At 39.7% G+C, this 24,289-nt stretch overlaps 1 protein-coding gene across 1 annotated transcript in view; it reads right to left on the bottom strand.

The window, feature by feature from the left end:
- Positions 1–24,289, bottom strand: part of ofcc1 (orofacial cleft 1 candidate 1) — a gene marked incomplete at both ends in the record, with an annotated part of 174,284 nt that overhangs the window by 117,006 nt on the left and 32,989 nt on the right. Inside the window, 4 exons of the mRNA XM_080515268.1 lie at positions 9,761–9,920; positions 13,070–13,233; positions 13,646–13,898; positions 16,141–16,395. Coding sequence (XP_080371394.1) covers positions 9,761–9,920; positions 13,070–13,233; positions 13,646–13,898; positions 16,141–16,395 — 832 coding nt within the window. The remainder of the gene's footprint in view (positions 1–9,760; positions 9,921–13,069; positions 13,234–13,645; positions 13,899–16,140; positions 16,396–24,289) is intronic.

The following is a 24,289-nucleotide window of genomic DNA, read 5'->3' as shown; positions in this document are numbered from 1 at the left end:
GTGTGTGTGTGTGTGTGTGTGTGTGTGTGTGTGTGTGTGTGTGTGTGTGTGTGTGTGTGTATGTGTTCGTGTGTGTATGGGGGGTGTACTGTGCAATGAGGCTCTCTAAGCTATGGAGGGTCAATCCCTCCACTTCTCCACCACCCACCATTTCTGGCCCGGGTTCAAGGCCTGGTTGGTGAACACTGCCACAGATACAAACAATATGTAGGCACATAAGCACACATGTCAACAAGGGACTCACAGTCACATGCAACATCCATGTGCTGGCATCACAGAATTGAAATTATTAAGCACATCTAATTTAATGCAGACACACAGGCCTTGTATGTCAGAGGTCAACTTCAACAAAATGCACACAATCATTCACGGAGGTGTGAATACATGCACATACATAAATACAGAACGAGCACGGAACTGGCAAATTGCAATGAATTAGTCGGAATAATATTTCGGAAGTAGAAAATGTCATGCTCACCTTTATTGTACTTCAACGGGAGAAAGAAATGTTATTTATATGTAATAAAAGCCGGTTTGAAAGAGTAAAACTAACTGGAGATCGATCAATAAACAAGTTTCTTTTAGATTCGGATGTGTAGTATAACTACCGAAATAAATATATTCTTTACAGGCAAAAATGGCTTTAATACCCACAACAGCACAGATCCGCATGTTGGGTTCATGCAACACTTTACACATGAGAAGCCAAGAAGCAACCACGCTACAGCACATTGCACATGGCTGTTAACAGACCAAGCCACGAAGCAGAAAAGACCATCGACATACATGCATGGATAAGCCAAGCAATGTCAGCCATTAGAATGGAAATAGATATGCTATTATTGCAAATTTGGCCAATATGTGGACGGTCGGCAAATATAATTGGAGCAGCTTGAACATGGCATGAATGCGTTCTGTCTGTGTTGGGCCTGATTTGGCTGAAGCAAAGGTCTGTGTCTGGTTAAACGCACCACTGGAGAGGACAGGCCACCCATTCATATTTGCATGGAGGGACACCCATATATGCATGCACACAGGCACACTCGGCGACAAAGTGGCTTGTATGCTTCAATAGCTTATACAGAGATGCCTTACACTGATGTGTGTGTAAAGTGAAGATCACTGTCTATACACATTTTTATCTTGAATGACAATAGTTAATGTACAATAACACACTCAATCCAAAACTAGTAGACTAAAACTGAACTTCAAGAAAAGATAAACATGCTAAATTGACGGGTTTATTCTGACTGTAAATACAAACGACTTTAAAAGAGATTATCCAGTGAGATAGTATCTCTGAGTGCCTGAGATAATCCAGAAAATAAGATATGCATAATTCACTGTTACTAATCTCCTTTACAGAAAGCCTACTTCCAAACTACAGTAAACAACTTAGAGAGGGCCATTTCTTCCCTCCACACCATGTCTGACTCACCCTGGGCCCTCGGGAGATCACTTTTCCAGGTTTGTTCTGGAACATCTTAAAGTTTACTTGAAACTTTAATAAACAAAGGAACACAAGTCTGATCCACATTCACATGCTTCTAATTTTCTCTGTTTACAAATGACCTAAAATGCCCACTTTCGTAAAAAAAAAAAAAAAAAAATCATTGGTATCAAATTCTTAAAGACAACTGAACACTTTAAAACATCAAACTGAATTGAATCAGCCTTCAAATGCAACTTCAAACACGCTACTCTTCATATTTAGTGAGATTGAAAAAGCCAAACTGATTACCTCTTAGATATATCTCAGATGTAATTCCATTCTGAACAATTCAGTAGATCAGGCTTCGTATTAAGATCCTGCAGACAGATGCCAAAGTTGAGTATTGCCTTTGAAATCCAGAATTTGACTTTGGAGTACATTCAGCTTAATCAAGCCTCAGAGGCTGGAGGTGATAAGTATCCAAGCCAATAACCACAATGAGAGCTGAGAATCAGCGGTGAGACACACACACTTGCACACACTTGCTCACACCGATCCAGTAAACGTGCATGTGCATACACACGCATATACACACACACACACACACACACACACACACACACACACACACACACAACACACACACACACACACACACACACACACACACACACACACACACACACACACACACACACACACACACACACACACACACACACACACACACACACACACACACACACACACACTACGTGGTCTCTTTAAGGTTATGAGTGAAAGTGTTATGAAAAAAAAAAATCCACACACACACACTACGAATGTCCATCTCTCCTCAGGATGTCATGTGGGGCTGTTAAGACGCGACACCTGTCACAATCACCAGGACTTCTTTATCCCCTCAGGCCAAAGAAGCAGCCAAGGTCAAACTCTTTAGAGGAAAAGGAGAAGAGTGAAGGAAAAAGAAGTGACTAACGACGGACAGTCACAAGGAATCAGATCGCTCATATAAAAGCTATAAAACCTCGGCGTGTACACGTTTGCATGTGTCTTTTGACTGTGTACATTTACCATAGCCTCTTAGCTTCATATTATAAAGAAACTGTAGCTGCTTTCCCAAAGATGGACTCATTGGAATCAAAGTGATAAAAGGATTTCGAAATCATCCCAGCTGCATCTCTCTGTGTCACACAGGCTGAACAAGCTAAAGCCTCTTTCCTGTTTGGACTGAATTCCCTCTATCCCTCTCTTTCCCTCCCTCCAACAGAAAAGCCTGCCCAGGCCTAGGCATTTGTAGATAATGACATCCTCTCCCTGGATTAATTGTAAGGGACACATTAAGCAATGGGGCTGACACTCCCTGTAATTAAACTGTTCACACCGACGAGTTTATACTGGAACACTTTCTCCTTTTTCTTTCAACTGAAACATCTGTGGGCCTGTTAAGAAATGCAGGGTGTTAATGTGTTAAATTTTAACTGAAATAAAGAGTTTTGTGACATTTATGTCCCCTCAATTTTAATACATCTTATTACCTATATTTGAGTCTGTAAACTTGTATGCATCAGGTAAAAATGCCCAAGAGTTTTATGTTTATCTATGTTTTTGTTTTTTTCTCCCTTGAGTTAACCACTGTGCACCACTTTCACACATTACTGCCCAGCAAAGTCCATGACCTTTTCATGAACACAGGCATGTAGTTGTACAGTCATATCTCATATTGAGTTCCCTAATGCTCCAACTGTGGATCGTGCGCTTGCTGCTGTGTCGCTCCTGTCCTTGCCCGCCTGCTTGCTAGATCACCCCAGGCCATTGGAGCCCTCAGCACTGTCCACGAAAAAAAAAAAAAAAAAAACATCCACTGTAATTGAAGAAGCCGCTCTAATGTGACATGCGGGCAAGCAGAAATGTTTGCTTGCACATACTTGTAATTTTTAAATGTGCTTGACAGAGCACACTTGTGCATAGACACAGTGTAAGTTCCACGGCGCAGACAGGTTTGCATTTATACACACTGACACATGCACACACTTGCCCACACACTGACCACAGTCCTCTTTGGTAGAGGGTTATGGGGAGAGGTGGGGGAGTTGGAAGGACTCTGCTGACCCCATGCTCATGCACACCCACACACCTTGGACCAATAGTTGCCCTCTGACTTTCAACAATCCCTCCCGTGCCACTGAAGCACTCAGCTCTTCCTCTTCTTTCCTGCTGTTCCTGTGTTGCTGTTATGGGTTCCCTTTCACGAGCCGAGGGTTCTTTTGTTATGTGACAGCGGTTCCTGTGTGACCTGTCACGGCCTGCTGCATCCTCTGTCCACCTTCCTCTCTAAAGCATCTTCTTATTTTACACCAGTTTACTGATGAATAACCTTTGTGAGGCTACAGTATGTTAGGATGTTGGTTGAGGGTCTATTGAAATGATTTCCTGTATGAGAATTATGACTGGACCCTAGTAAAAAAAAAAAAAAAAAAAAAAGTTTTTAAATATTTTAAAGCATCAACAAAAAAAAATTCAAAGGTCATGTTTCTTGCAGTTAAAATATAGCATAAAGATCGGAAATAGACATGTTTAGGTACCTATGCATTTTAGTTTTTTTCTTTTCTTTTCTGGTGGCATTGTAGGTATTGACAAAAATTACAACACTATATATATATATATATATATATATATATATATATACATATATATAGTTATTTTGCACTAATGATGTCAATATACAAGTAGTTTTATTTAATTTTATTTTGACAGGTGAGATCCAATGATAGTCAAAAATGTACGTAGGCTCTGCTTGTTTATTATTTTTAAATGTTATTGGCTCATGGTCATTGGGTTTTCTGGCGCCTTGTGTATGACTACGACTATACGACTATAACGGTTACGTCTGAACTTTTATGAAAAGTAATATGCACTGTTGTGCACAGTCTTGTTTCGCTGGATGGTCACCTTTTGTAGCATAAGTAACTTAATATTGTTGAATATAATTGATGAACACTCTATAGCCAAGTCGTGTAATGTTGTAGTAAGGGCACTTTGTAATAGGAATGTCCTTGTTTGCAGTGCAGTTGGGGGATTCTGTGTGTAGTTTACATTTTGTCCTCATGTAGTACAAACTGGTTTGTCCACATATTTTGGTTTTCTACCACTCTTTAACATGATGTGAATATTGTCTGTCTCCCTGTGTTTGGCCTGAATACTACTGGCAAGCTGTAAATGCATCACCAAAATAAAATGTTTGACCTTTTATTGTATAGTTTAGCACATTTTATATAATAAATCTGACTATATTCATCTAAAATATTTTTGTCAACAAAATGAGTGTGAAAAAATAACTATTTTAGAAAGAAGAAAAGCCTGATATCTGTAGCTGTCCACGTGGTAACAGCATGTACCAGCTTTAGATTAAAATGGAGAACACATCTGATATGATTAACAGCCAGCCTCCTAGACTCAGTGTTATCATTACCACTTCAATCTGTGCTGCTTGACTCTCAACAGGTTTACCCTCCACCAGCCACGCTGCTTTTGCAAAGCACCTTGGGTGTTCCCAAACTCGCCCGCTGGTAACCCATTACCTAGACATACAGAGACAAACGACACAAAGGTACGCAAATGTTGATGCAATCAGGTTGAGAAAACATCTCCAGGGCCGCCGTACAAACCCCCTTTCTCTTCTCTCGCTCTCTCTCTCTTCTGCCTTTCCCACTTCTTTTAATCTCTCCCTCTCTCCTTCAATTATCACAATGTCACCACCACCACTGGGAAACTTTCCTTTTGGTGAATTAACAGTGAAAGAGCTTTGCAGCGGGTAAGCCGGCGCTCCACTCTGTCATTGTCATAGCGGCGGCTCCGACAAAACAGTTTGCATACCTGCTTAAGTATTACAGAAATTAACACCTCCCTTCCAGGTACAGTAATCAACGGGGTGACGGGAGACAATTAATTAGGTCCATCTGCATCACTGCCTTTACATAATTAATGGGGCTCATTACTGAACCGCTACAATGATGTGGAGCATACTAGCCCACTCACTAGCTTAGAGCATTATACCCCTTGTAAAATGGAGATCTTTGTTTATTAATTTCCATTTGTACAAATTTGCCTCTAGTTGACTAATCTGTCGTGTTGATTGTTGTTTACTCGCAAAATCTGTCGCTCTCTACGAGCTTACTGACAAGATTCAGTTTGAAAACCGTGATGTGTTTTTTATAATTTGTGAAGATATCACCTATATTTCTAATCGGTTTCTCTTTTGAGCACAGAAATAAAGGAAGAAAGTAACAACAATATTTAATTTTGTGTTGCACTTATATATATATATATATATATATATATATATATACACGTACACTCCACGTTTGTGGTCATTTCTGAAACATTTCAATCATTAATAAAATACACCAAAGAAACTGTTGTTCTGTCTTTGTTGAGTCACTCATCTCTAAAGCTCTAAAGCTGACGTGACATTTAAACCGTGAATTGACTCGACTCATCATATGGCAAGAAAGAATCTATAATATAAAGTTAATTGGTGACAGAGTGAAAATTAGATCATATTTTATGACCGCCTTGTGAAAATTACAAGTTTGATAATAATAGGCCATTTACTGGTTGGTGATTGAATGTGGAATTCTTCTTTTATTGTTTCACTGCTAGAGGGAGGAACCGCATCCCTGAGACTTCTTAAGTTGTCGCACATCACAACCAGGAAACTAGTTAAAGCTTATTAGATTACTACAACATTTCCTTTCTTGTGTGTCTTTGTAGAATAAACAAATGCACAATCTGATATAGGTTGATGCGGATGTGAACTGCCAATTGATGAAAATAATATGTATATAACATTGAAAAATACATGCAAAACATGTCTTCCTTTACTGGAATAAGTGACAGTGCAGAGCAAGAAACTTAAATCAAATCAATATTTGCAATGTCCACCCTTTGAAAAGGCACCTACCTTTGAATAATGATGTTGCACAGACTGCTATATTTACAGATATGGTATGGCCTGTGGTGGTCAAGAAGACAATGTGACATTTTATAGAGCAAAAGTCTCTGGTTGCAACACTGTTGATGGTTCAAGGAGGTTCCCTATTAGTTTAACTTCACATTTATCTTCCAAGACTGTATTAATGCTGCACAGAAGAATAAGCATGAATAGAGATGTAGGCTTAAACTTGTGATGCGCAAAGAACAGCTTTTTCGATTATCTCCGAAGAAGAAAAATGAGTTGATGACAGAGACAGCTCTGATACTACAAGGCGCTCAGGCATTAGGAGATGACTAAACAGCTTAGATTTTAATCTTACTTATATTTACAGGTGCTCTAACTAACAAAATGATTGAACAAATGTTTCGAAGCTGTACTGAAAATGTTTTGAATACAATAAATGAATTAATGGAGAATCCAGGGTTTTAGGATATACAAATAAAATACAATTTAATTGACTTGAATTAGCCTTTAACCCTCGGGTCGTGTTCACCTCCCGCCCCTTACTTTACTGTTCCCGGTCAAAATTGACCGGTCTGTTTTAACTACTTTTAAATTAGCACTAAATAACATTTTTCATCACCAAATTGTTATGCAGACATTCTTTAGCTGTGAACAAAGTCTCAAAGTTGTGTTTAATATGAATTTATAGAATTAGACATCAAATAACTGCAGTGAAAATACAAATCGGCACCGAAAATATATTACAAAATTAAAGAATAAAAGATTTGATCCCATCAATTAATTTCCATTCTCATACAATACACAGTTAGTTAATCTAAAGCAAACCAGCAATATTTTCTGGAAACCTGGTCTCTGCAGAAAATGTTGCATTTCAGCCTTTTAAGGGTGTAACGTTCAATAACTTTTCAAAAATTGGCTGCCGACTACTGCTGTTCCTGTGAGTACCTTGTTTTCCTTCTCTTCCTCCCTCCTTTCTCTCATTCAGCTAATAAAGGCCTCGTAGCCCACTGTTATTAAAATTACGCCCTTGCTTCTGATATTAATTGGGTCCATAATAAGGAATGCGTCGGATTCATTATTTAATTGCAAGGGCACATTTGGAATACAGTTTCTGAAATGTATTTTTAATGAAAAACACTACATCCTGACCTAATCATATCAACCTTATTCTATCTAATTAAGGATGCAAAAAATCATTAGAGTTGCAAAATATTAGTTTCAGCTCTGTCGGGCTGCTGCTTTGCTCGCCTTCATGAATATTTTTTTTTTCCCGGTCTATGATAAATAGTTAATGAGGGAAAAATGACAAAAATTTGCATGTACGCAAATTAGTCTAATAGGGATATGTCTTTGCTGAGTTAGGAAAGTGACCCTTTTCATAGGAGAAATTGTTCCAATAATTATGAAATAATGGCGCGGCCCATCTTATTTTGATGAAAAATGGTATGCTTGAATAATGTAAAAATGTTAAAATGCAATAAACCTAAATTCTCATCATGCTAGAAAATGCTTTAACGCGTGAGCATTTCATCAGTTTAATAACACCGAATTAGGTACAATATAAAGTATCGCTTCAATTGTTGCTGTGGAGGGAGATATGTGGTAATGCAAGGATGATTTAGCGGCGCACCGCAGCAAAAGGCCATCAGCTGCTAAATGGGGCCTTTTCTTAATCACAAACTTTGGGGATGTAATTTCTTTCAAAGTCTCCAAACATTGGGAGGCTCAATTTTCTTCCAATAAACAGGTCCATCACCATCTCATTAGCAGCAGTGTAGTCACCTCTCAGAGCCAGGGCTGCACTTCATTATGGCTCACAAGACAGGTGGGAAACAGAACAAAGTTAGAAACTGTAAATTGTAATTGTAATTTTGCCGTCAGATAGTCTTAAAGAAGGAATAAAACTGCAAACGATGTATAATTTATAATAATGAATAACAAACAACAGAGTACATCGCATTGAAGGTCCGGTGGAAGTTATGGCTCATTAATGGTGAAGTAAATTAACAGGCACCAGATTACATGTTTAAATCATTCCCATTTGTGTCAAAAGACAGAATCTTGTACTAAAGTCAGTGAGTTGGTGGCAGGTGGGTACATCCTGGACGGGTTTGCAGTCCTTCACAGCGTTAACACATGACTACAGGCAATTGAGAGTAAATGAATAACATGCAAACTGTAAGTAGAACAAATCTAGATGCAGGTTCCAACCAGGAAATAAAAAACGGGGTAAAAAAAACAAACAAAACAAAATGCACTGTAACACTATGCTCTATAAATAAATATTGTAATCAAATAGTTTAGTTATTAAAGTTATTACAGAAACTTGTGTTTTCTAACAGTTCAAGAACTTCAGGTAAATGATTTCTAAATACAGGATTACACATTATATTTATAGTGTTGTGATTTATTAATTGAAACAAAAATTATATTGACTTTGAAAAGAATTTGCTGGCTTGGTGGAGGCAGTTTTTATCACACGAGCAGGACAAAATAAAGCTTTATTTCCTCTAACCAGGTTCATCGTCCACTGGAAGTTGACTTCATTCGACTCTCATAGTTTCCATATGAACTTGTGCAAGCAAAGAGCACCAGAGTTAATGAACACGGGGAAACGCCGAGCGATGTGTGCCACTAAAAAAACCCTACAGAATAAATTAAAGGGGGCTGCAGTTTGATCGCTGCCTGCTATTTCCCCTTATCTCAACAAGTCACATTTTCAATCATTATGCAAAGATTTCACATGGGGTGTAGGCTCGGTGCTAATACACTGCCCTTCCCCGAGTCATCACCATCGACCTGCGTCGGTCTGTCAAACATGCGCCATCTTCTCTCTGAGATGTTCATTTCATGGGGACATTCAGTCATTTCAGCTGCCTTACCGGACATCACCACGTCCACATTTAAGAGAGTGCCCACCATTGCATGCATGCACGTGCATCCCAGAATGTGGTGTTGATTGAGCAGTCTCGCTTTAATGAAATATCTTCGGAAATTGGTTTTCACAGACTAATCAGGCAGCCTGCTACCCGAGTTTCTGTTTTGGTAATTATCTTGTACTAATTAGAATGAAGCTAAAGACCTCTGAGATGAATTCTCGGCTTCCTCAAATGTAACTAAAGAAAATGTAATGATATAAAATGAGCCCATTCGATACATACTCTCCATCGTACCATCTCCTTAAAAGTGACCAGCGAATTTTCAGAGTATTTCAGCCCAGCCTGCTTTATTAATCAGCATTGGCACCAAGACTGAAACTTCCCCGTGTGCAAGACAACCAACATTTAACATTTTTAGCCATTTTTTTTTAGCTCATTCTGATCAAAAGAAAAACAATCTGTCCAAAGGCCACAGAAGAGTAATGTAATTACCTTGCGCCTTTCCCCATTGAAGCCCCTCCATTGCTCTGCTTTCTTAACTATGTAGCTCAGTTCCTGATTGGACAGTTCGAGATCCTGAGGAACAAAGTACATCCCCTCTCTGGCTGTGAGTCGCTGAAAGACGTCCAGCATGCGACCGTCGTTGTGGAATCTGGAAGTTACATGTTGAGAAAAAAAAAAGAAAAAGAAAGAAGAAGTCAAATATATTGGATGTATTTTTGCCTGGTGTCAAAGAGTATTACTATAGAACTATTTCCACTGCTATTTTTTTTTGCTTGAGTGCGTGAGTGAGTCATTTTTATGGAACAGATGCAATCACAATTATTCCAACTTGGTGGAAAAACACAGAGAACTTGTATTGATTACACAGAGCATATTTGCAGTGTGATGCTCTATAAAAGACTAATACATCAATGGCAACAGCAAAAGGAATCAAACAAATTGGCCTGTGAGTGGGAAGTACTTTGTTAACACAAGCTGACTATAGAGATGTCTGTGTTTCGCTGGGTGTCTGCGTGGTTGTACATCTATTATTGTGTGGGAGGGAGATCCTGGGATGTTCTCCAGTGTTAATGCTGAGCTTCAAAGATGGCAGATGCAACGGACGTGCTGGTTGCAGATGTGTCTGGAGAGCCCGGCTTGAGTCACAAGAAAATGTTCTGCACAGCAGAGAGCATATTGATTCATACCTCCAGATGAGTGCACATCACCAAAGTGTTATTTTTCTTTTGCCACACAACGGTGCATGCAGCCAACCCCTAAAAAGAAACACCATGTCTGTAAACAAATGCCTTGGCTGGCCATCAAAACCAGCAGACCTTGTGCCCTTCCATAGAGATTCTAGCCTGTCAGAGGGTAATCAACTCTCAAATAAAACCAACATCAAGGAGACAAGGATTTATACAAGACGCTGGTACGGAGCTTTGAACTCAGCATCATTCCCCATCGCTCTTGGGAGCAGAGTGTTTGTAGAATCTTGACCTCAGACACAGGAATAGCATGCATTCATTTTCATCCTACACTTGAATTGTGCTTCTTCATTCATTTATGCAGTCTCTCTCTTGGAGGAATTCACCGTCTTTGCATTTTTTTGTGCTTCAAAACAGGCTAATTTCCTTGGTGGAGGAAGAGCCCTGAATATAAGTGAGTAATTCTTATCTGTGGGGTATGACCTGGATGATGAGGCTCATATTAACTCTTTTTTAGAGTTAGGTTCACCATAAGGACATGTATATGTTAACATAACATGTATGTCAACAAAACAATATCAGAGCAAAAGGAGCACAAGGCAGAATAGGTCAGGCTGATTACTACATGTTTGCTTATATCACATCCTATTAATATTTCATCCATTGATAGTCAGTACATGAGCTCGACGTTTTATTGCAGAGCTGATTTGCCATCATCAAACACATCATGACTGTGAAGAAAATGCATTTTCTTATTCAATCCTCACCTGCGTATCACTGTGACATCACTCCCATTAGTGTTTAAGAAGTTTCAAAGAGGATAGAGGTGTAACATGTATTTTTGCAGGCAGTGAATAAAGGCTGCCTAAAATGTAATTAAAAAAGGATAACAGTCCATTCTATCTATACATATAGCCCGAGGCATTTTTTTAGAAATGGGTCACGGTCTGTGTCAGAGCCTTTTCCTTGCAGCCAATAGAAAACTGTAACCCATAAAATTATCAGCTTCGCTTCAGCCTCGTGGCCTACATTCAATACAAACCCGTGTGGCGGTTGAGTGGCAGAAGTCATTATTCCCGGCTGCTGTTTTAATATTGTCCATTTAGCTGGATCCCGATAAGCGTCCCGCTTACTGAAATTAGATGGCACCCTCTCCTCAGCCGCCAATCTCAAACTGATTAATTCAATGAGGGTTTTCTTATATGTTGAGCTGTTAATGGAATTTGGTCTGATATAAAGGTGGTGAAACACACCTTGGACAAATACCGAGTTACAGTATTCAGCAATTTAACACCCACCCTTTGTTACCTTGTTACTTCCAAAGCTGCAACAAATTACGTGCAGCTTTTCTGAGGGTGGATGTCAGCTTTTAGGACTGAATCAGTGGTCAGTCATTGACCTTTTCTCTGTTGCTCACCAACTCTGAAGAAATCCCGTCCATATTTTAAAACAGAGTAGAAGAAAAATTCCTATCCAGCAGAGATAAAATCTCATGGATGCTCAGGCATCTTCTAACAGGATTGAAAAACCTTGCAGGAAGAATTGTGGGCCAATTCACGTGTTACAACATCAGACAAACCAAGACATGAGCAGAACACACACTTCATTAGGATGCTGTGTATATGTGTGCATCGTGATGCATATGCAGTGAAATACACATATGTATGAAACTCGCAGTGATTCCAACCATGCAAAATCATGGAAAGGGTAACATGTTCATGCTTTATCCAAACACATCTGACTTTTTAATTAGAAACACTTTCAATTTTCCATCCGGTTGCTGCATGTGGGGGGTTCAGGAGAGCAGCTGTGTGTGTGAGTCTGGTTATGTATGAACTTTGTCTGCGTAGAAGCATTTTGAATGTATGACTAATTGAGTACATAGAATAAAAAGGAAATGGGTTATTTATTATTTTTTGATGCTTTATGTGCTTCTTTTGTGGACAGAATATAAATCTTGGACGGTTTCGGAATAAACGAAGGAAGCTGAAAGAGTGTTTGATGCATTTCTCAACAGAAACCGACGAGTATTTAGAGAAATGTCTTTCTATTTAAAGAGGGACAGATGTATCAGTTAAAAAATGCCATATTGTTGACAACAACAGTGTTAAATTTATTTAACTACACTCAACAGTAAAGAACAAAGCTAAAAAAGCGATAGCTGAACAATTACTGTGGCTTGTTGTTCATTTGGAGAGACTTTTTAAAAAAATGTATTCAAGAGGAATGGACCATCAAAGAAACATTGGTAGTAAATAAAGTATAGAATAAACAAAGCAGCAACAAGTACAAAGTGTCCACAGTAAAATCCCCAAGAAGCCTCTATGCAAATATCATAACATTGAGATAATATGAAATTAAATAAATAAACAAATCATTGCAACACTGTAGCAGCAATCATGCTCACTATAACACAGAGGGATCTATATCACGTCTATCTCTTGAATTAAATATAACGAGTGTTAGGTTGCTTGACTGTAGCTATAAATATAATGGCAGCCCGTGTATGCTCATTTTAAGCAGCAGCATGAGATCAATTATTGATTTTGTTTAGTCAGCTTGTCATGTTGAAGAAGTGATCTGAAACAGTTTGACATGGTGCGCCTCTCACCTGAGCAGGTAAATGAAGAGGATGGTGGCAGAGAGCAGGAAAATCACTCCATAGAGAAAGAGAGTGACGATCACGCCGGCTGCACCTGATTGGTCAGCTCGATAGAAGTGCCAGTACAGCTTTGCAGCATCACCCACTGGTGTGTTGGGGCTGTAGGCCAGACGCTGAGGAGACAATGATAGGAAGGGAAACTCTGTACTCTGGAGTTACCAAGTTTGAAAAGAACATTGGCATTAAAAGTCCAGAACAAATGTAGCACATGTTCATATTTCAATATTCTGTCAGAACAACTTAACATGAACATGTTTTGTTTGTTTTGAGGGGCGGTTTAGCAGCATTTTAATCCAGACATCCTCTCTTATCAAATTATCATGCAATAAAATTATTCCTCTCTGACAAAATACAACCAACTATCAAAATAAAAAAGGCACCAATCTAACCTTGCAGATTTCCTTTCTTACCCCACCCCCCTCCCCTCTTCTTTTTTTTGTTGTGTAATCTAAAGTCACTTTGCCAAGATAAAGTGAACTCCTATTTAAAGTGCACAAGTGTCCAAGTTATTTTTAAGTGACTTACCCCGAGGACGGCGTCCACTGCAAAGACTGCCAGGGGGTCGAGGACTGTCCACACTCCCTGAGCCATGATAAACTTTGACGTGAAGGAAGGGAGTGAGCCAAATATCTGTTGACAGCCACATCTGATCAGAACCAGCAGGAACGTTATTGCGTTCAAGGTCAGGGGACCCACCACCACCATTGCCAGCTCCTCCCGGGGGTGGAGCAAAGAACTCTGGTACACGAGGTCCACGGTGTGTGCGTGGAAGCGGAATCTGGCGGGAGAGGAAAGTGTCAATATGCGTGTGCCATATTTGTGTTTGTGACGCTTTGCAGCTCAAGGGCAACTAGTTCAGGCAATTCACACTCGGTGTTCCATCATTTGTGCTTGATTCAATCGTATTTAATTAGTTTGATGACAATTACCTTCATAATTGGCTGCGATTTGTGCTAGTAATGTGTTTTAAAGAACACTTTAATTGATTTGATAATCTTTATATATATCAAATTGAATAAAAATGTTTAAAATGTCAGAAAAGGGAGAACATAAAAAAAGAACTGCTTGTATTTGCACCTTTGCTGATACATGACAGCGCCTTTCCGAGCCTCATGGTGGAAGTTAGACTCCCCCATTTACAGCAAGCCTCATGAGTTTCTTAATCTTCCCATCAGTCAGGAGAAGGTAGAGCCAGTAGTGGGAGAAGAGAGGTCCAGTTTTTTCCTCATTAATTCCCATCAGATTTGCTCCAAGAATCAAGCATCTCTCAGATTCTGTCCATTAATCTGACAGTGGAGGTCCATTGCTGTTTTATCTGAGACAAATCTCACAGATTCAAGCCTATTATGGAATTGTATTTATAATCATGCTACATTGTCATCAATCCTGTACAAATTAAAAGAAGGTTTTAATGAAGTTTACTGTCCCTGATTGTTACACTTCTGCATTCATGATGTACCACATTCAGTCAGACATATGTTTTTGGGAGTTATTTCATGTGACTCTATTTATCCATGAAATATGATTTTTACAGCAATAGATTTATTTGACAGTCATATTTTCTCATTATTCAACACATTGTATATTAAGAACATTTATTGAGCGCTTAAAATATTATGCATTCATAAAAAAGTACAGTTAAACTCCAGGCACAAAAGCACAGGGTATCGACTGTATTTATCCAGTTAAGAGGAAAAGTTCTCACAATAAACACCTTTTATATCAACTTATAAACAGATATCATCTTCCCATCAGAAAATTTCTACTCGACTTCCATCAGAGAAAGAAATAGAAAAAGGATGGGTCATGGGTGAATAAGGCAACATTGAGGTCAGAAGCTGTTGCTCCAGGGAACACTTTGCTGTCCACTGATGTCCCAGGGTGGATTATAGGAGAGGCGGAAGCAAAGGCAGTTCGAAAGGAAGAAAATGAGTGAGAAAGCGAGGGATGCCTGTCATCACGCTAACCACACTGACTGTCACTTGGACTCTCTCTCTCTCTCTCCCCATAGACACCACCAGCTCTGGTCACTGCGTGGAGAGAGAAATGCTCGAAGGGAAGGCAGTAGATTCGGACATGTGGAAGTTGTCATCCAACGTTGGCCCCCTCTGTTTTCACATTTTTGTTTTTTTCACCTCCTATCCACCCCCTCAGTCCATTCTTTTTTCCTTTTTTTTTTCTTCATTCAAATAGATTTTTTTTTTCTCACTCTGCCTTTCTCTATCACTTTCCATGATTTAATGCATGGCACTTTCACCCCCATGCTATTGTAATGAAAACCTGGTTGTATGGATGTTTGCAGCCAGCATTTTTTGTTGTTGTTGTTGTTTTATTGTGATGAATTAAACCAACACCATATGCTATTGCATTGTGATTTAACAGTTGTGTGGTATCTTATTGCTGTTTATTATCGATGCTGTGTACCAAATAATAACAATAAATTCTTTCCAAATAATGTAGCCTTTTGGGACTTGAAGCCGTGTGGTGAGCAGACTCCTGCAGCAACGGTTTGTTAATATTGAGAGAGTCTTGTTAAAATGTTAATGGGGGGATTCCAAACAGATGATTTGGGTGTATCCAGTCTGCATGTTTGCCAACACACACACACACACACACACACACACACACACACACACACACACACACACACACACACACACACACACACACACACACACACACACACACACACACACACACACACACACACACACACACACACAGAAGCACAGCATATCCTCATTCTCTTCTCAGCGCCCCTCCAGATCCTATTTTACCGTAATTGTGTGTTTCTGAGATTACATGCATTTCTGTTTTTTTCATGTTTGTGCATTCATCTGCCTATCTGCTCCTGAAATCTACAATATCTATGGATCTGTCTTTCATTTTGCTAATAGATTTATGTCAATCGCAAAGTGTGCAGTCAGAAAGTGTCTGCGTAGTTCTGCGTGTCTGTATGTGTATCCATACACTCCCATATGTGTGTATGTACAGGGCAATATCAAAGGAAGCAAACTCACTTGTTGACAGGAACTGCTATGGCCTGGAGGTAGAGCCACTGGCTGCAGTAATGCAGGTAGAGCCTCACAAACCACATCAAAGCCAGCAGCAGCATAATGAGGCCGAGCTGACGAACGGAGCCATGCCAGCGACTATGCAGTTGTTGTTGTTGCCCCAGCAACGTCAGGCCCAGCTCGGACGGCAGCATGCGGAGGGCCAGGCGGGCTCGGTCAGACAGGCGTGTAGGACAGACACCCTGTCCAGTCTGTGCTGATCTATGAATCAGAATGAGAGTTTCAGCTGTCATGTTGAGCAACAACAATATCAGCAATACAGACAATACAGTTCTTTTGTGTTCCAACTTGTTTTTATTACCTCACAGATGATGCATATACTTTTTGCACATGGTCACAGCTTCAGAAGGGATAATTTCAACAGAGGAAGAGTTTTGAATAAGGTATATTCGACACTGAAATATCAAATCGGCTCCGGTGACATGATGTTTTGACTTACAGTGCAGAAGAGTGTGAATCACATGTATTAAAACGCTTTCATCCATAATCAGATACAAGCAGTCAACATTAAAGGTGGAGACACACACATACAGACACACAAACAGATAGGAATCCCTTCCAGCAGTGCTCAGCTTCCCTCAGCACCTCTGCGCCGCCCTTTGTCAGGCCTATTCAACTATTCCCTTTCATACAGAGGGCACAGATGGAGCAGTGGAATTGAGAGGAGAGAAGGGAAGAGGAAAGTAGAAGGGAGGAAAGGAAAGTTCGACAAGGCAGGTAAAGCACTGATTTAAGTTCAAGACGCACGCAGACACCAACAAGAATACACAATTTGTATTTGTGTGTAAAGGAAATTAGTGTGTACAGCTGCAACAAGCATGAGCCTGCGTGTATTGCAGTTTGCACTTGTAAACATAAGCAGACACTGATGACCCCTGTTGTCTGCCTGCTAGTAATTAGAACGCGGCTAAAAGTAGGTGTTTACAGTACAGCTATGGTTAGCATCACAGAATGTGACTGGAGGCCTGTGCCTGTGGACATCCCCGTGTCTCACCACTGTGTCCCAGAGCACAGTTGGAATTCACTTTGTAGTGTGTATCTAGGGAAAATGGTACATTGCCTAAAGTGGAAAAACAGAATCAATTGTATTGCTCAGCCAGGCCCCGTTGCCAAATAATTAGGCTAGACTTGCATCAAAATGAAGCCTCAAATCGTATTCCCTGCTTAAACATGAGGCTAATACATGAACCCTCATACAGTCGGGTTTGAAACAAAAGAGTTTGGGGTTTCTGTGAGGTGCTCTCACTTCCTAAAGAGGAATCAAGTTCCTTGGTGGTTGCTCAGAAGAGTACATGTTGGAAAAGTGGGGATTCATTCAGAAAATGCTAACTCAACAGTTTGGGCTGATAAATCTTCATACCTTGTCAGAAGTAAACTCAAGCAGGGAGAATAAACGTGTCATACAAGTCAGTTTTGATCGAAGACCTTGGTGAGGATTTTCAACTATAGTACAGTTTACATTGTAGGTATACTTTATCTTTTCTGAGCGAGATAACATGCTGTATCTATCTATCTATGTAGCAGTGTACCAATGGTTTTCACCACATATAGAAACATACAGGTATTTTTAGAGCAATGTTTCCATGTAGCTGTATCCAGTCTCATTTATACATCACCAATTATAACATACTTATCACCAGCACTTAACATCTGAATAAAATATAGAAAAAAACAACATTCCTTCATGAATAAGCCAAGACGAGGGTGGAAAGAGAAAAGAAAAAACACCTTCAACAGGAAGAAACCTCTTGCATGAGCAGACCCAGAAGTGGAAACCGTCCACCTTTTATTGTTAAGTCTCAATCTCACTGGGCTACAAAGTGTTGCAAAGTCATCTTCCAAAAATGCTGTTAAATTTTTCAGGTAAAAAAAGCGATAGCTAAATTTAGTTTCACTCCAACTGAAAATTGTCATTTATTTGTGTAGTATCTCACATTTTCTGTTCTAAACTAGCCACAATGTATCACTGCTCACCAAGTTACAGGTTTTAGAAAATTATGTATATTTTTCATGAAAATAAATAAAAAGAGGCTACCGAAGATGTAATCACAAAAAAGAGACATTATTGCTATTTATTTTCCTAAAGAGAGAAACTATTTTCATTTGAACACAATGTTTCCTGTACAGTTTAGCCTCTAATTTTACAGAACAACAGAATGTTATGAAAGAACAAATTGTCTTTCCTATGTTTCACAATGTCCGCTGTCCTATTTACAATTGAAAGAAAAGTATTTTTGTCAATGCACAACACTAAGGAAATCCACAATTCTGTTGTCTATTGTGTGTGTGTGTGTGTGTGTGTGTGTGTGTGTGTGTGTGTGTGTGTGTGTGTGTGTGTGTGTGTGTGTGTGTGTGTGTGTGTGTACTTGTTTCGTTTTGTGATTTTGACAAAGATGTTTCTTTTCAGTTGGAATCGTTATCACAACTTGCTTCACTTTTGTGGTGCAAAACTGCTCTCCGCACATCTGTTAAAGTAGAATCAGAGAGTAGACAAAAAAAAGGCTGCGTGTAACAGACACAGGCAAGATGCTGTCCTGTCAGCTGGCGCTCGATGGAACCAGCAAACACAATCTGACGTCCATCTTTCACATAATGAAGATATTGATGATGCATGAAAGAGGAATATTTTTAGATGTCTTCATGCAGCCGCCTCTTCTAAAGGAAACCGGTAACATGATGTGAAATCTGTTATCTCCACTGAATTGATTTCATTATGGCACCTCCAATTACAAAACTACAATGCAGAAAAAGAGGCAAAGGCAGGGGGCGGAGGAGTGTGATTTTTTTTATTTTATTTTTTTTTAATCTTGCAGGGACGACGGATGTTTCATCCCAATATCACAGCAATTGTCCTCTGAACGGCTGATAGCATGTGGCATAGCAGCCCGGTGACGAAACTAACCATTTCAACAGGCATGCACTGGCACATAATACTATATTTTAATTGTAGTTTATATGCTTCTGTGAAATCTGGGCCAGAAGCTGTTCCATCATTATCTTAGTTTTGATATGTTTGTTGTTCATTCCCATGTCATCAAAGCACATTGCAATAGGACTCATCATCTTCGCTAAACCTTCCCATAGTGTGCCAGGGCCTGTAAATCAGATTTAACTAGCGTATATCTGTCAGCCACCAGAGTAAGAACCTTATTCTGGACCGGTTTTCCCAGGCTGAGTCCCTTATATGTTGTTCGGCATGACAACAAACAGGAGCTGCGCTTTTAAAAATAGCACCAAGTGAATAATAAGTACAAACAAGTATTAAACCTTTAAGATGGCATGGGTGATGAGAGATGGATGAGACGGGAGAGGAGTTGAGTACAGTAGTGTGTTACATTTTAAATGGCACATTTATGGAGAGAGGGCTTCGGGGTTGTGCAGAATGAACGTAACCCACAGATTCCCTCTGCACAGCCCCGGTGGCTTAAACCCTCCAGTGTCAGATCACTTCAAGTATTTTTACTGTTTCCTCTGTTTCGAGGATTAGGATATTTCCAGTCCACTGGCATTATTTGTAAATGCACTAAAACCACAGATCTTCCCTCACAGAGATAGGTTGCTCCTGGGTAAATAACAAACGGCATTAAAGCCTCCTCTGCGACAGATAATGTGATTGTTGCCGAAAGTTAGCATTTTAGAGAAAGGACTAAAGACACCACAGCCTTAGTTGCATTTTTAAACAATGCTGATAGATGTTTTAAATTTTTTTTGTTTTTAATCTGAAGACTATTTATCACCTGTCCCCTTAATACAATGAAGCAATGGACACACATGCATGAATCCAATTGTTTTCAGCAAGGCTCACGGTCTTTTTATCGTATCTCCTGTTTTTGTCGCGAACACCAATCAGCTTCATTGCATTTTAAAGGAAGTGGGGAGTGAATGAGGAACAAAGCCCATCCTTCAACTGTTTGTTACTCATCTCGATCACCTGTTGTGGGAGTACCCATGGATGCACCGGGAGCAGCGGCCCGGAGGCATTGGTTTGTCTGGTGACGGGCATACCCACTCTGGTCGTGGCTAAAACTGATTGGATGTCGTGAAGAAAACCAAAAAAAAACAACACCACCCCCAATCCAGTGAAGAGGGTAGGAGGGACATGAGTGGTGAGAAATATAGTGCCATAGAGAGGAAGTGTATGTAAAGAATTTTTCCATTTGAACATTGGAAAACATTGGGGGGGGGGCATTGTCTTTTTAGTTGGTGTTATTGCTTCATTCATTACGACCAGGGTGTGATTGGCCAAAAGTGGGGGATATACTGGGCAGTGCTGGGCTAAAGGTTAGAGAGGCAGACTTGGGACTGAAAAGTCGCAGGTTTGAATCCCACAGCGGACAGGTCACTACTGTGGGCTCCTGAGCATGACCCTTGACCCCCAGCAGCTCCCGAGGCGCCATACTGTGGCAGCCCACGGCTCCTAGAAATAGGATGGGTTAAAGGTGGACAAAACATTTCCCCACCAGGGATTAATAGAGTATACAAAAGTACCCGAAAATATTTGTATAGCAGGAGGGGAGATTAATACATTTCACAATGAATAAGGTATACAATTTATACAAATGCCTTCAATTGGCAGCAACTGTGACAAGACATATAGTCATCAAGTTCAATCAGTTGATTCAATTTTAATAATTTAAAGGAAAATCAACAAGCTGTTCAAATCTGTTTTGTGGGTAATTATTACAGGCATTTCCCATTGTTTTTCATTTTTTATGTGCTAAGTCAGTGCACTGCAAAAAAACCAACCCAAAACCTGGTGAATTCAAGAAAATAAGACAAGTACAGAAAAGCTTCTCACAGATTAATGCAAAAGCAATTTTAATGCGATGATGAATAATAGTCTTAACCCACGTTTCTCTTCACTGAGTACATTTTATGCGATATCTAATGCATTTTTCATTATAGAAGCACATATTTAATTTAGGTGAGGAACTATTACTTTGAGTTGCTTAAGTTCTAGTGAACTTTTATTGTCTATGTAGGTGTGTGTGTGTGTGTGTGCGTGTCTAAAACACATCATTACAACACTACCACCACTGCCACTGACCTAAACACTGACCCCAATGACCAATCAAAATCAATGAATCAATTGAGCTCAACTGCTTGTACGCATTTACATAGACTTATAATGTTCAGTTTACACATTTGTACAACAAGGTGGTAATTTATGCAGCTGTGCATGTATTCCATAAACAAATACGTATAAATAAATAAAAAAATACGTTCCTCGCATGTAAATCCACCTTTTAATAATGCATTAACACTATGGAAGTGTTAGCTTCATATTTATTGAATTCATCCAGAAGTACGTATTACATGATAACCGATGTTGGAGCAAGACTTAGCACAGGTGGGGAAAATATAAAGCAGGAAGCTACGAACGTGGAATTTACAAAGAAAATCACTCCCACAAGATATATATCATAAGATAATCATAGGTTGCTAAGCTGGTATTTTCCATTGTGTGTGTGTGTGTGCGTGTGTGTGTGTGTGTGTGCGTACGTGCGTGCGTGTAAACACAACTTGAGCAGAGCAACACTTTATGCCTGCAAGGCGTTTGGATAATTGACTCATTTTATGTCATCTTGTGAGAAGTTGTATTTATACTGCAAAAGAAAATCTCCAAACTATACAAATTAGTTTGCGCTCACCTCTTTCTCTCACACAATCTACCTACACTTGTTTATTTATTTATATACTTTATCCACCCAAGTACAACAACCTGAGCATTTGGTGGGTTTATAAGCACAGTTACTTTTGCAAAACTGGCAAAGCGAGGGCCCATAAACATGTTTCATTGATAAAATAATAAGAGCCCAGTGGTAGGCATTTTAAATGTGGTTAAAAATGAATCTGACTCAAGAGTTGGAGAGCATCAGGTGAATAAAACTATATAACAGCTCACCACAAACTTATAATGGTTTGCAACTGATCAGGAGTGGAAGAGTATAATCACAAACAGTGAAAACTCAAATACACTTTATTAGAATCTGTGCTTGACTAATACCTGGCTACTATATTTTACAATGTGCAGGGCATTTGCACATGCGAACAAGCATATGAGGGATACGGAAAACGGTACAAGTGCCTCAAGTGCTGTAGAGCTGCGATTTCCTGAGATGATAGCGAGTGATACTTCGGCACTGTCCAAACAAAACTCCTGATAAAATGTACTTTGGCCTCCTCATACACCTTGGAATAGTTTAGACGCATACATGAGGTAGCTGTTTTCATTGCGGAGCAACATGTGGCGTTTTTATGGAGCGCCTGACTTAGCATGAGAGGGAATTAAAACATGGGAAATGGCAGGTCCCTCGGTGCGCCATAAACTAGTGTGGAAACATTTCAAATGCAGATGCACCTGGGATCAACAAACACAATGGGAGTTCCCAAGTACTCGTTTTACACACACACACACACACACACACACACACACACACACACACACACACACACACACACACACACACACACACACACACACACACACACACACACACACACACACACACACACACACACACACACACACACACACACACACACACACGGCTTACCACCTCAATCCTCAACAATGAAGAACAGGTTGTTGTTCTCTTCATAAAGTTGGGTTTTTTGGGGGGGTGGGGGGTGGGGGCACATAGAACACGGTGCCAGTAGATTTGTTATACCCAGAATGATTAATGCAGGACAAATAATAGATGTTCTACAGAGATTTATCCATTCATCAGTTTGTGTGAGGTGTGCAGGGAGGGGTGCTGCAGAGCCTGTGGATGGGGCTCCAGAGAGTTGCATCAGTATTTAAATGGATTTCACTTCTCTGACCTTGCCTCATAACTGCAGGACATTGTCACCGGAGAGATAGAGACAGGATGGCGAGAGAAAGATGGAGAAAATTAGAGGCAGAGAAAGTGAGATAAAGACAGAATTAACAAGAGGGAGTGCGAGGGGGGGAAAGGAAATAATTATGAGCAGCTAGCTATGTGTTATACATGCATATGCAGAGACCAAAAAAGGGATTATCATCTAAAAATTGAGGAAAAGACTTGACCTGAAATGCCATCCAGAGATGGTTGAGGTATAGTTAACTTTCAAACCACTCTGTTTGTCTAACAAGAGAATTATTATATTAGATTTAACACAATGTCGACTACTCACATATTATGTTTAGACGGTTTCTGTCAGGAAAAAATCCCTGAATGCTGCCTGCTTTTGTCTTTTAAAATGTACAGGGACACATCCATCTAATAACAATGACCTAATAAGAACATGTTCATCACATCTTCAACCAAAAGAAGGAATATTTATTGCAAATGTGCAACAACAAAAATTATATTTTCATGAAAACATTTTGTGGGAACGTGGCACTTTTTTTTTGCCATTTTTGTACGGGTATCTTTAAACAAAGTGCAAGCAAATGTTTAAGCCTCTAGTGTCAAAACAATTACCAATCAGACCTGCCATGACTTCAAACTCACAATGGCTAAAATGAGAGCTGATGATATAGTATAAACAGTTGCTACACAGTGCATCAAATTCTGATTACATCAAGAGCCACATCTTGTCACTTATATTATCGGAGCTGTCCATCACATGTGTTTTCCTAAAAGTTCATATTTATTTTCACAGGGCACTTCACATTAGTGTGTATTTGTGCTACAATGCATTAGCTAATATATAGCTACATGTAAAAAAAAAAAAAAGAAAATCCACATTGCATTTCTTGAGGAGTTGTTTGTTGACTTTTGCCATCTTTTTTAGATGTCTATATGAGACAGGAAAAGAAATGATTACAGACGGGAAAAAAAAGAAGAGCGTGAGTGAAGTGTCACCTCGGGCTTCCTTCTCTTTCTCTCAACGGCACACACAGTTTCTCATGCACAAATCACACACAATCACTCATATGCTCGTCCATATAGTTTCTGTCACTTTCCCCTATCTGACACCCCCTCCCGTCTTACGAGTCAGTGGGAAACACCTTCATTCGACCCAGACCACCAATGGGACGGCAGTCATCGCTCACCGACACCCACATCACCGCAGATTAACCAATCATATCACAGTGTTAGCCTGTCAGGGAGCTGACAGCTCAGAT

Source organism: Blennius ocellaris (assembly GCF_963422515.1).
Source record: "Blennius ocellaris genome assembly, chromosome: 19".
Lineage (NCBI taxonomy): Eukaryota > Metazoa > Chordata > Actinopteri > Blenniiformes > Blenniidae > Blennius > Blennius ocellaris.
This window is presented reverse-complemented; position numbering and strand designations above follow the sequence as displayed.